General features: G+C 55.6%; 1 protein-coding gene across 2 annotated transcripts in view; it reads right to left on the bottom strand.

Annotated features, from left to right (window-relative positions):
* Window positions 1–2,436: 2,436 nt before the first annotated feature.
* The window catches only part of TMCC2 (transmembrane and coiled-coil domain family 2), a gene marked incomplete at its 5' end in the record, with an annotated part of 31,564 nt that continues 20,343 nt past the window's right edge, over window positions 2,437–13,657 (bottom strand). Inside the window, 4 exons of one of the 2 annotated variants that reach the window (XM_083878366.1) lie at window positions 2,437–3,180; window positions 4,829–4,964; window positions 6,160–7,094; window positions 12,743–13,342. In XM_083878366.1, coding sequence (XP_083734492.1) covers window positions 2,869–3,180; window positions 4,829–4,964; window positions 6,160–7,094; window positions 12,743–12,748 — 1,389 coding nt within the window. In that variant the 3' untranslated portion in view covers window positions 2,437–2,868. Of the gene's footprint in view, window positions 3,181–4,828; window positions 4,965–6,159; window positions 7,095–12,742; window positions 13,343–13,657 lie in introns of those variants that run through there. The other variant, XM_083878365.1, reaches the window with a different exon arrangement.

Consider the following 13,657-nt stretch of genomic DNA (forward strand, 5'->3'; position numbering starts at 1 on the left):
CAAAACTTCCTCCACTCCCATTGTGTGACAGCACGAGGGGCACGAACAGTTTTGGCTAAAGAGGCTCAGCCCAGATGGGATACTGGGGAAGAGGTTTTTTAAAAGGAGGGTGGAGAGGCCCTCTGATTTCCCAAAGAAGCCGTGACTGCCCCGGGGGACTGTTCAAAGCCAGGTCATGGGGCTTGGAGCAGCCTGGGACAGCGGCAGGTGGCCCTGGATGGGCTCTGAGGTCCCTCCCGACCCAAACCACCCGGCGACGTCACCACTGCTGATGCTGCGCTGAGGGCAGGAAGGGGTTAACGCGCTAATTGGGGTGTGCGACTCCACTCTGGTCCCCTCCCCTGTTCCTGCTCCTGTTCCTGTCCCTGGCCCTGCCCCCGGCCCTGCTCGGCCTTACGGGAAGACGCTCCGGAGCGGCTCCGGCATCTGCGGCGGGGACCGGGGGCCCCCCTGCGGCCGCGGCGCCGCATCCGCTTCCTGGAGCATCCATCCCCTTCTTCCTGGAGAATCCCCTTCTTCCCGGAGCATTCCCTTCTTCCCGGAGCATCCATCCCCTTCTTCCTGGAGAATCCCCTTCTTCCCGGAGCATTCCCTTCTTCCCGGAGCATCCATCCCCTTCTTCCTGGAGAATCCCCTTCTTCCTGGAGCATTCCCTTCTTCCCGGAGCATCCATCCCCTTCCCGGAGCATCTCCCTCTTCCCGGAGAAACCCCTCCCCGCAGCATCCCCTTCTTTCCAGAGTACCCCCTTCTTCCTGGGGCATCCATCCCCTTCTTCCCAGAGAATTTCCTTCTTCCTGGAGAATCCCCTTCTTCCCGGAGCAATCCCAGAGCATCCATTTCCTTCTTCCTGGAGCAATCCCTCCTTCCCAGCGCATCCATCCCCTTCTTCCTGGAGCAATCCCTCCTTCCCAGAGCATCCATCTCCTTCCCGGAGCATCCATCCCCTTCTGCAGCATCCCCTTCTTCCTGGAGTATCCCCTTTTTCCCGGAGAATCCCCTCCCCGGAGCATTCCCTTCTTCCCAGAGCATCCATCCCCTTCTTCCCGCAGAATCCCCTTCCCCGCCATCTCTCCTCTGGCACAGTTCCCTTCCCGCAGCCCCCGCCCAGCCGGACGCTGATAACCACCAGGACCGAGAAGTTTTCCCCCCATCTCCTCCCTCCCTCCGGGCCTGGGGCAGCTGCACCTGCCGGGCTCCCGATCTGTGCTCAGGCAGGGGATGGACCCGAGTTTTGGGAAGTTTGGAATTGAATTACTCACCGTTTTGTTCCTTTTGTGGTTTCGGGGCTGACCTGGTGCAGGATGCACCTGGCCGAGAAGAGGCAGAGGAGGGAATTCTGCTGGAGCTGAGGGTGGGACACATTCCCCAACTCTGGGCAAACCCCTCCTTGCCTAGGTGACCACTCCTGGCCCTGGGTATCACCTGCAGCTCCAGGGAATCTCCACAAATCTCTGTCCTGTCCATCCCTGTGCATCCCACCTGGGCAGGGCCCTGCTCCTGCCCTGGGGCTCTGCTCAGCCTTGTCTTTGATATCAAACCTTTATCATCAAGAGGGGACACAGGGACCTCGATGTGAGGCCACAGCAGGGCTTGGCTTGGCCCTGGGAGCACAGAGGGGACCCTCAACCCTCCCAAAACGCCCTGTGCCAGCCCTGAAATCACCACTGAAAATATTTAGGGCCAAACTCTCACCTGAGGCCAAGTGGTTCAGGGTCTCAAAGCGAGTGGAGCAGCTGCACCAGAGGAGGCCCTGACTGTGCAGGTATTTTATATATATATTTATATATATGTGTGTGTGTGTATATAGATATATTACATAAATATATAGGTATGAAATAATTTAAGAACCATCTGAGACAGCATGCTGTGCTCTGGGGTGGGGCTGGGGGCTGCCCCTCCTCCTCCTCCTCCTCCTCCCCCTGCCCCACCATCTTTTGATTCACAAATGGAAACAAAGAGTCTGGAATTAAATTAAAAACCGCACACACGCACACTCACAACACAGGGGCAGAGGCTGGACAGCTCCAGGTGTCCCTGAAGAGATCAACTAAAGCCAAAGAGTTGGGAAAAGTCAGGAGATAGAACAGGGTGCTGCTCTTCGTGCCTGTGCAGACTCCCCTGGGTGTGGGGACACCGGGGAGGTGTCACAGCCCCGCTGTGTCCTGGCTGGGTGGTGGCAGAGCCTGGTGGGGCCTGTGTGTGTCCTGCTGTGTTTGTCCTGGCCCTGATTTCTCTGTCTCCACCTGCTTTGCTTTCACTCTGTCCTAGGACCCTTTTTTTTGACACCTTGGTTTGTTGAGGCTGAAAAGGGAAATGCTGCCCCAGTGAAGCTCCCTCTCCTCTCCTCCCTTCTCCTCCCTTCTCCTCTCCTCTCCTCTCCTCTCCTCTCCTCTCCTCTCCTCTCCTCTCCTCTCCTCTCCTCTCCTCTCCTCTCCTCTCCTCTCCTCTCCTCTCCTCTCAAGTTTGGTCCAGCTCAATCCTTCCCACCAACTGAAGACCCCTGGAGAAAATCTCCTTCCCTGGGGGAACTTCAGGATGACATTTAAAAAAAAAAAGAAAACCAAACCGCCCAAAAACCCCTTAGGAAAAAAAAAAAAACCAAAACAAAAAAACCAAAAAAAAAACCAAACAACCCACCAAAAAACCAAACCAGAAATCACCAGTGCTTTCCAAAACTCCTCCTCGCTCCCCATCCCACCCTTCCCAAACATCCCAGAGGGCCGACAGATCCCAGATCCAAGTGATTTCCGTGGAGGGCCGGGAAAGCAGCCGAAAACTGAACGCGTTGGAGAAGGTTCCGGACCTTCATCCCCCTCTGTCCCTCCTCCTCCTCATCGGGAAACAGAAAACCCCGTGGCTCTGCTGGATCAGCTGGGGAGCAGGACGTGCTCCAGGAAGTAGCTGATGGAGTCCCAGTGCTTCCAGAGGAAGAGGAGGAGGAGGACGAGCAGGGCGGTGCTGAGGATGCGCATGCGGGTCTTCATGAGCGGCGTGATGAAGTTGGCGATGGTGGAGACGAAGACGAGCAGCACGGCCATCAGGGCTAGGATGACGTTGATGAACTTGCCCAGCAGGGCCCGGGCGTTGGCGTTCTCCACCCCTTCCAGCTGCACCACCTGCTGCTGCTGTTGCTGCAGCTCCAGCTTGGTCACCCGAGTCAGGCACGACTCCACGGCCTCCTGCCAAAGGGGGGATGTTGCTGGGGGTTAGGTTTGTTCCTTTTTCACTCTAAAGGATTTTTTCCCCCCGTAAATTACCAAGGAGATTAAGCATTGGAGACTTAAGAGTCCTTAACCAAAACAAAGAGGTGGCCAAAGCTCAGAGGGGGAGATAACTCAAGTTTTGGGGGCAGGTAAAGGACGGAGCTGGAGAGAGAGGGTCTCTCTGGCACGGCCAGGTTGCTGCTTGCTGTGGGACAAGTTCACTTTGTCACCAGAAAAGTCCAGTCCTGGGAAATCTACCATCATCTGCTCGCATGCCCTGGAATTCTGAGGTCCTCTGCCAGCCCTGCCTTGCTGTTGGGGCTTCTTTGGGGCTGCTCCTTTTGCTACAGTGTGACCCTGCACCCCCTGCCCTGCTGGGACACCCTGTCCCCGCCCTGGTGGGACACCCTGCCATCCCAGCCACCAGCCCAGGACTTCCCACCAGCCCAGGACTTCCCACCATTCCAGCTTGGTGTTCTGAGAATCCCTGCAGGGACACCCAGACCAAACACCCCTGGGTTTTTGTAAAGCAAAGCCCTCAAGGTTCTTGGTACTGTTTTGTTATTAATGCTGTAGTTGTCGTTTGTTTGTTTTGTTATACATACTAGTAAAGAACTGCTATTTCTATCCCCAAATCTTTGCCTGAAAGCCTCTAACTGCAAATTTATAATTGGAAAAAGGGGGCGGTGGTTTACATTCTCCATTCCAAGGGAAGCTCCAGCTTTCCCTGGCAGATACCTGTCTTCCCAAACTTAGACAGGGGACAGAGGTGGCAGCAGGTCCAGGGCTGTCCCCTCAGGGATTTGGGGACTCCCTGGTGATTTTGTTCTGTCTGGCTCAAAGGGGACCTGGCCTGGAGGTGGCTTGGCACAGCTCGGTGCTGTGGTCACCCAGGAGGAGCAGAGCAGGGGATTTGCTGTGTACAGGGGAGTGGTGTCACCCTGATTTTTTTTCAGCCTTCTGATGTTTTACATTTCTGTACTGGAGTTCTCATGCATTGTAACATAAACAAAAAGTGATGTTTTAAAAACATTCCTTCCAGGGGGAAGGACAAATTGATGGACTTCTGGTTTGACCAGTGAGGACAAAGAGGTCCCACAATCCCTGATCCAACTCCAAAAACTATATAAGTCAAAATCCCAAATAAACTTCCTTCTTTTCACTCTCACAACCTGACAGTGTGAGTGTGGTTCTTTTGTGTCCATCTAGTGATAGGGTGGGAGCGACAGGACAAGGGGGAGTGGAAGATTATGAATCCCTTAGATGGGATGTCGAGATGAAATTCCTCCCTGTGAGGCCCTGGGATGGAATTCCCAGAGAATCTGTGGCTGCTGGAAGAGTCCCAGGCCAGGTTGGAGCAGCCTGGGATAGTGGAAGGTGTCCCTGCCTGTGACTGCGGGATTTTTAAAGTCCCTTCCAACCCACACCACTCTGGGATTCCCTGGTTTTGGGGACATGGTTTAATCACCTGCCTCTTGCTGTGACAGCAGCACAGGGAGAACCTCACCTGGAGGATGCAGGAGAAGGGATCCCAGTGCCCCACCCTCCCTCCCAGCCCAGGGTCTCTCCCTCATCCCATGGCTGGAGGGAGCAGAGAGGGGCTGAGCCCTCCCCACGGCCCTACCTGGATGTCCCGTGCCCTCTCATAGGACTGGTAGGCCACCTTCTCCTCCATGCTGGCCAGCTCCTGCTTCAAGTTGGTCATCTCATTCTGGTGCAGCTCTGTCAGGTCATTCAGCTGCTCCTCCAGGCGCTCGTACCTGCGCAGGGCACAGGGCTGGGACACCTTCTCGAGACCCCCCCTGGCACTGGGGACACCACCCAGCCCCTGCCACCCTCCCCTGGCACTGAGGACACCACCCAGCGCTTGCCACCCCACCCTGGCACTGGGGACACCACCCAGCGCTTGCCACCCCACCCTGGCACTGGGGACACCACCCAGCGCTTGCCACCCCACCCTGGCACTAGGGACACTATCCAGCCCCTGCCACCCTCCCCTGGCACTGGGGACACCACTCTCCCCTGGCACTGGGGACACCACCCAGCCCCTGCCACTCCCCCCTGGCACTGGGGACACCACCCAGCCCCTGCCATCTTCCCCTGGCACTAGGGACACCACTCAGCTTCTGCCACTCTCCTCTGCTTGTGGGGAAAACATCTCCAGATACTCCTAAAAAATTTCAGTTTGTTAGCAGCTGCTAACTTTTTCCCAAGGAAGAATTTCTCAAGAAAGCTTCTTCTTAAAAGAATCTTGGTGAAAAACTGTTTTTTTTTTTTTTTTCCAAAACAATTTTTCTCCAGGTGGTGTTTTACTGGTTTTTATAGTTTAACCAATAAGATTAGAAAAGGTTTTATTCTCATTTACCAATCATGGTAAGTCTGTATTAGAACACCTCATAAAAGGTAGTAAGAATTAAACAATAAAGCTTTTTTCCCCTACTCTTTGCCTTCTGAAATATTCGGAACCTCTCATCTTTCTTTCATGTCCTACAACAACACTCCCTGTGTCTCTTGGCTGGACAAGCCCAGGAGGGCAGCTGGAGGTCCCTAAAGACATCCACATCTGGAGATATTTTATGGGTAGAACATCTCCAGATCCTCCGTGGAGGTCTGGCACTGAGTGAGGCTGCAGGTCCCTGTGTCTCTTGGCTGGATAAGCCCAAGAGAGTGGCTGGGGGTCCCCAAAGACATCCACATCTGGATATATTTTATGGGTAAAACATCTCCAGATCCTCCATGGAGCTGTGGAACTGCAGCTCTTGGCTGGACAAGACCAGGAGGGTGGTTTGTGGTCTCCAAAGAGCCCCCCGTGGGTAAAACATCTCCAGGTCCTCCATGGAGGCCTGGCACTGAGTGGGGCTGCAGCTCTTGGCTGGACAAGCCCAGGAGGGCAGCTGGGGGTCCCCAAAGAGCCCCCCTGGGTGACACCTCCCCTGTCACCCTCCCATCCCTTACCTGTAGCGCTCCTCCTGCAAGCACTGCGTCATGTAGGTGTAATCCCGCTGCAGCTGCGCCTTTAGGTCCTCCATGGAGTCCTCCAGGTGCGACTGGCTGTCCTTGATCTCCCGCAGCTCCTCCAGGATGGTGTCGAAGTTGTTGTGGTGGCTGTCCAGCGTGTTGGACTTGGGGCTCCCCAGCCCCCCGGGCCCGGCCCCGGAGTTGCTGCCGGCGGCGGAGCCCGAGGTGGCGCTGGAACACTCGTCGTCGCTGCCGTACTTGGGGCTGGACACCAGCGTGGCGCTGCCGCTCAGCGCCCGCGAGGCCTCCTCGGGGTGCCCATCGTCCAGCGTGTCCTTCAGGTGAGCGATGTTGTCGGCGCTGCCGAACTTGTTGCGGATCAGGCTGGCGAACTCGCGCGGCTTGGACACCACGGCCGTGTGCGTGGCCTGGGACAGCCCCGAGAGCCCGCCCTTGACCCCTTCCACCACGCCACCGCTGAAGCCGCTGATGCTGGAGCGCACGTTGGCGCCCACGTCCTTCAGCCCTTGGTGCATGTCCCGGAAAACATCCTTGGGCTGGCGCGAGGGGCCGTTCTGCTCGATCTCCTTCAGCTTCTTGTGGTAGTGCTCCAGCTTCTTGTGCAGCTGCGCGATGGTCTGCGCCGACTTCTGGTTCTTCTTCTCGAACACCTGCTTGATGCGCGACGCCTGCTGCTTGTCGGCATTGTTGGCCAGCTTCAGGTACTCGGCCACGTTGTCGTCCCGCGCCTCCTGCTCGATCTTGATCTGCTCCGTGATCTTGAGGATCTTCTGGTGCAGGTGCTCGATGGCGGCTTTGGTGCGGTGAGGGTCTGGCGTGCCATCGGGCACGTCCAGACACACGGGGCCGTCGGCGTCGCCGTGCCCGGCGCCCGCCGGAAGGTTCAGGGTGCTCACGTCGCCCTTGTCCAGCTGGAGAGGGGAGAAAAAGTGGAAAGGGGATGTTGTCAGGGGAGGGAGGGGAAAAAAAAACCCTCAGGAATGAGAGGGAACTGGGCGTCGCCCTGATTTTTCAGCTTTCTGATGTTTTTCACATTTCTACTGGAGCTTTTTTACGGCATTGTAAAATAAGCAAGGGCTGGTGTTTGGTAAATAATACGTTCCTTTCCTGGGGGAAGGAGAAATTGATGGACTTCTGGGTTGACCAGTGTGGTCAGAGAAGTGTTAACCTCGTCCCCCAATCCCTGATCAAATTCCAAAGACTGTGTAAGTCAAAAATCTCAAAATAAACCTCCTTTTTTGCCCTGATGCTAACTCAGTAAGTTGTTGCAGTGTGCATTTTGGGTTTTCTAAAATGTTTGCAATTTTTGGTATTAAGTTTCTGTAAGTGTTCATCCACCCCCACCCCCTTTTCCCTTAATGGCTGTAATCAAGCCACATAATAGGCCTGGGCCATCCATATTGTATGTCTCTGATAGCTTGGCCTAGCCCATTGTAGACCTATTGTATGTTATCTGTGGACACTCCCTGGTACTTGATGGCTGTCCAAGCCAGGTGGCTCTGCCAGGCCTCGGGTAACATCCACACCCCTTTTTCCCTTACATGTCGAAGTCCAGCCCCTCTGTACCTAACCCACTCCCCCTGATTTCCATCTGTAACGCCCATGTTGATAAGGGCAAGCCAGAACTTTCAGACCCCACTCACGCTTTGACCACCTCGGCCGTCGCCCTGAATAAACCCTCCTAAGCAACCCAAGTGTGAGTCCGCTCCATTCTTCCAAGCAAGGTTACGTCTCTGTCTGAAATCTGGACCCAAAAGATTAACTCGTTTGTATGGTGTCTGAAGAGAAAAGCTAGCCGGACAGCCAAGCTCAGAAGGACCATAGTAAGTGTCCTTCTTTTCGTGTCCCTCAGCAACAGGGGATGCTCAGGGGAGGAAGGGAAAAAAAAACAAAACAAAACAAAAACAAAAACAAAAACCAAACCAAAACAAAACAAAAAAAAAAAAACCAGGAATGGGAGGGGAGGGGATGAGAGGGAACCGGGTGTCACCCTGATTTTTCAGCTTTCTGATGTTTTTCACATTTCTACTGGAGTTTCTCACGCTTGTAACAAAACAAAAAACTGATATTTTGTAAAGACACATTCCTTTCCGGGGGAAGGACAAATTGATGGATTTCTAAGTTGACCACTGGGGTCAGAGAGGTGTTACTCTCATCCCCCAATCCCTGAACAAATTCCAAACCCTATTTAAACCCCAAATCATAATAAACTTTCTCTTCTCACTGTTCAACTTGAGGAGTGAGTGTAGTACTTTCGTACCCTCTTGCAACAACCGGGCTTGGGATGTAAGGAGGAGGTGAGGACTGGGCAGGAGAATAATTAACAGGAGAAGTTGAGTAGTTTTGTGGTTGGTTGGAGGTTTCCCAGCCACCCCAGCACTGCTGGAATCCCAGGAGTACCCTGGTTGATTCCAGGAATACACAGCAGTGCAGAGCACATCAGGGATTCAGGGCTGGAATTGGGCAAGGAGCAGCCACTGACTCTGCCTTTCCACCCTCACCTCGTGCACTGGTGGGAAACGGGATTTCTCCAGCCAGGCAGGAAAAAGGAGTGAGGAAAAGCAGGATTCATCTCTGAACCTCTCCCCAAACCAGCACAGAGCACAAGGATGGAGCACCCCAGAGATATTCCAGCCCTGCTTTCAGCCAGGATACACCCCAAAGCTGCCCAGCCCAAGAGGAACTGCCCTGATCACAGTTTTTTTGGGGATTTGTGAACAGCTCCTGCTCCCAGAGCTGCAGGTGCAGGGCCTCCTGCTTTTCCCCGCTCCCTCACCTGGCAGTGCCAAGCTCCTCTTGCAAACACCAGCTGCCACCGCAGGAAATTGGGACAAACGCCAGAATCCCATCATTTTACAGATGGCAAAACTGGAGCTTTGGGAGAGGAAATAACTCGCCTGGAGCCACATTTGCAGAGCCTGGACTGCAACCCCGGGCCCTGCTTCGTGCTCTCCAACCTGGATGTGCTGCTTGGCCAGTCGGGAAAAACAAACAATCCTTAAATCTTCCCACTTGCCGGGTTTCATATGCAGATTCTTATGCAAAACCTCTCCGGGTTGTGTAAATGGCTCCTGGCTTCTAATTAAGAGCTGCTTCAAAGTTAAATACTCTTGGCAGACCTGAATAATTTCTCATTTCCATCCCACTTTCCCCCCGAATGACCCTTTAATAGGGATAAAGCAGCGGGATCATTGCTTGGGAGTGTGTGTTATCCCCAGGAAACGCAGGGGGGAAGAGGGAGGATTGTTCTCTCAAGATGCTGCTTGGGAACGGTCCCATCTGGAAAAGCCAAGGCTCTCATGTTGATTCCCTTCCATCTCCTTTTTGTCCCCGTCTTTTTTTTTTTTTTTTTTTTTTTTTTTTTTTTTTTTTTTTTGTGTCCTGCTGAGAGTCTGAGGGTGTTGTTGGGATTTCATCTCAACTTCCCCCCAAAGCTTTTCCTGTCTCCTCGTTGCAGCAGTGATGGAGCAAAGGCCAGAGGATGGGAGCAAAAGGCCAACCCTGGATGGATTCACACTGTCTGGAGTGACAATTTTTTAAAAATAAAAATGAAGTCACAACAAACTTGTGGTTTTCAGACCCCACTTCTAGGCTATTTTTAGGCCAGGCCTTCCACAGAGGGTTGTACTTTGGTTTCTTATCACGAGGCAGAATTTAGAAACAGCAGGAAACAGACTTTTTGCCCAGATGTGCAATTCTCTGGACAGAAAAGGGAAAAAGTGACCGTGGCAAAGGAAAAAGCAGCTCTGGAGAGGCCCCGACAGGAAACACCCACTGGGGAGGGCAGGGGAGAAGTTGCTGAAACTCTGTTTCCAAAGAGGGACCTGCCCCCTGTGAAGCCAGTCTTTAGGACTGGAAAAGAGGAGGTTCAGATGGGATTTTGGGAAGGAATTCCTGGCTGTGAGGGTGGTGAGATGGAATTCCCAGAGAATCTGCGGCTGTCCCATCCCTGCAAGTGTCCAAGGCTGGGTTGGAGCACCCTGGGATGGTGAAAGGTGCCCCTGCCCGTGGCAGGGGTGGAACTGGATGGGCTTTATGGTTCCTCCTAACCCACACCAGCCTGTAATTCCAGGATTTATCCACGGGATTACACCTGGCATGGGCAGGGGACAGCAGGGATCTAGCCCTGGGCTGAAATCCTGCCCACTGCCATCCTGGGGGAGGCACAGCAGGTCACTGCTTCAAAAACAACCTTCCCCCTCCAAAATAAAAAAGACAATGTGGATCCCTGGAGCATTACCAGCCCCTGCCTGCTAAATCCCAGCGAGCCTAAACGACTGTGCAGGGGATTTAGCGGGGGGATTATGAAAAGCCACACTTTCCCTACATGCAGCAAAGCCGCCGGCAGGCACCAGATGAAACAAAATATCCCGATGGAAACGCTGTTTTTCCCAGAGCTTGTTTTTTCCAGGCGGGCTGGGAGGGCAGAGCCAGGGCTGATGTGGGATGCGGGAGGAATGCAGGACGAGGGGAGGGAAAATTATTCTTATCACCCGGAGCCGAGCCCAGGAGAGCTGAGATAGGCAAAAGGCTCGAGGTAATGAGCTGAGCAAACAGCGCTTAGAGGGCCACGGCCGGGTGCAATTATGCAATGCCAGGTTTATTCGGTGCTGCGGGGTGGAGAGAGCTGAGCCCAGGTGGCAGGTGAGCACCTCGGGGATGTGTCCCCACCTCGGGGATGTTCCCACCTCGGGGATGTGTCCCCACCTCGGGGATGTTCCCACCTCGGGGATGTGTCCCCACCTCGGGGATGTTCCCACCTCGGGGATGTGTCCCCACCTCGGGGATGTTCCCACCTCGGGGATGTTCCCACCTCGGGGATGTGTCCCCACCTCGGGGATGTTCCCACCTCGGGGATGTTCCCACCTCGGGGATGTCACTCAGCTTGGGGCTTTGTCCCCCAGCTCAGGGTTGTCCCCCTAGTTTAGGGTTGTCTCTAAGCTCAGGGCTGTCCCCCCAGCTCGGGGATGTGTCCCCACCTTGGGGCTGTGTCCCCAGCATGGAGCTGTGTCCCCCACCTCAGAGCTGTCCCCTCAGCTTGGGGACACCTCAGGGCTGTCCCCCAGCTCAGGGCTGTGTCCCCAACTTGGGGTTGTGTCTCCAGCTCAGGGCTGTGTCCCCACCTCAGAGCTCTGTTCCAGATTGAGGCTGTCCCCCCAGCTTGTGGCTGTCCCCCCAACTCAGGGCTGTCCCCTAAGCTTGAGGTTGTCCCCCTAACTTGGGGTTGTCCCCTCACCTCAGGGCTGTGCCCCCACCTCAGGGCTGTCCCCCACCTCAGGGCTGTGTCCCCACCTCAGGGCTGTGCCCCCACCTCGGGGCTGTCACTCAGTTGGGGTTGTGTCCCCCAGCTCAGGGCTGTCCCCTTAGCTTAGGGTTGTCCCCCTAAGCTCAGGGCTATCCCCCCAGCTCGAGGCTGTGTCCTTCAATTTGGAGCAGTGTCCCCACCACGGGGCTGTCCCCCAGCTCAGGGCTGTGTCTCCCCAGCTCAGGGCTGTGTCCCCAGCTCGAGGTTGTCCCCCAGCTCGTGGCTGTCCCCCTAACTCAGGGTTGTCCCCAGCTCAGGGCTGTGTCCCCACCTCGGGGCCGTGGCTGTCCCAGCACATCCACGCCTGGATTTAACCCCGTTCTTAAGCAATTGCACAATTATTGCAAACTTTGGAGCCACATTCTGGAGGCACTGACATCACTCCCTGAATTATCCTGCTTTCCTTGCCCTCCATCCCACTGGGAAGCACCGGGGATGAGCCTACAAAGGATATTCCCTACAAAGTGTCACCATGACTCCTGGCTGGAATCCACCACGGGGACAAAACAGCCATGGGAAGGACCATGAACACCTTCCAGCATGGAAAAAACAAGAGTAAGTGCCACTGATGGCAAATCCAGGGCAGATCCAGGGAGCTGCTGCCTCGATCCATCAGCTCTGTGGCACAAGTGTCACCCTGCCTGTGGCACTTGGGGGCCCTGGAATGCCACCAGGGAGAAGCCACAGCCAGCACAGAAACGCAGGTGTGTGGTGGATGTGAGGAGGAGGATTTTTGGGTGGTTATTTCATTTTTTTCCCCGTTCCTCAGAGCATTTTTCCAGCACAGCATCCCCCGAGCCGGTGACTGCCTGGTATCACTGGGGACACCCCAAATGTCCTGTCCCCATCCCCACACAGGCTCCCAGCCCTGTACCTCCCCGAGCTGAGCTGTTATTCCCACCAGACCCACCCCAGGTGTTGAAAATAGCAGCAGGAGCCCTGACTCACAATTCCCAGCCTCCTCCCGAGCCCGCAGCAGCGCCTGGGGCTGGCAGTGCCATGTCCCCCTCTGTGCCACCCCTGGATGGGCACAAGGGGCTGGCAGCAGCTCCCTGCACTCCCTGCCCAGCCTGACAGCGATTTTCCTTACATAATGCAGGGATTAACGCTCAGGCTTCCAGCTGCAGCTGAGTTTCCCACCCGGCACGGACGGCGCCAGGGGGTTTCATTCCCTGAGGAACCCAAAACCCCCGCGGGTCTCTCTGCCCCATTATCATCATCCTTCCCAAACCCTCAAAAGCTGCCAGGACCTACCTCCATGGCGGGCAGGGCTGGGATGCCCCAGGGCTAGTTGTTGTGGGCTGCCCGGCCGTGTCCCCGCGGTGTCCCCAAGGCTGGCAGTGCTGCCCAGGCTGCCATGGCAGGACTCCCGGCTGGGGAAGGCAGCAGCGGATGGCAGCGAAGTTTTGGGGGAGCAGAAGGGAGGGAGGAAGAGGAGATGCCTCCCGCAGACCCTGTCAGGGCTGGCCCTGCGTCCCCGGAGGGTCCCCGGAGGGTCCCGGCGCGCTCCCGGTGCGTTCCCGGCGCGCAGGGACGGAGGCACTGGCTCTGGTCGGGATTGCCGACTCAGGAAATCTGCCCGAGCTGTTTACAGCTCGCAGCGAGCCGAGCTTTCAAGGCTGTAATGCAAAACCCCCTCTGTCCCTGTGCCGGGATATTCACACGCCTCCAGCCCCATACGCTGCCTGTGCCCTGACGCAGGAGGTCGGGACGGGCTCTTGTCATCTGCTGTGTCACAGAGCGGGACACAAAAAGCCTGGGAGAGGCAGGGGGAGGCATCCAGAGAGGAAAAAACGAGAGTGGAAAACAGTCGAGGGGAGGGGGGGGAAATAAATCCTCTCATCGAGCAAGGAGCAGGACAGCCTGAGGGAGTTAAAAACCGGGAATGAGCCACTCCAGGAGGTGCCTGGGATCAGGACTTGGATCTGTCCCTGTCACCCCATGAGAGTGGGGGTGGCACTGACCCCATTGTGCCACGGGAAAACACATCCAGCCACTGCCCAGAGCCCCGTGTGGAGAGTCACAGCAGCTCCCAAGGTGTCAAACAGCACAGATGGAAAAAGGAGGGACTGCCCTGAGCAGGCTCAGCTGCCTTTCTGCCAGCCCAGTGGAGCCGGAGAGAAGGCACTGAGGGGATCCAAGTTTGAGTGTTTGATTCAGCCCAAAGCT

Source organism: Zosterops lateralis, assembly GCF_965231275.1.
Source record: "Zosterops lateralis genome assembly, chromosome: 26".
Classification (NCBI taxonomy): Eukaryota; Metazoa; Chordata; class Aves; order Passeriformes; family Zosteropidae; genus Zosterops; species Zosterops lateralis.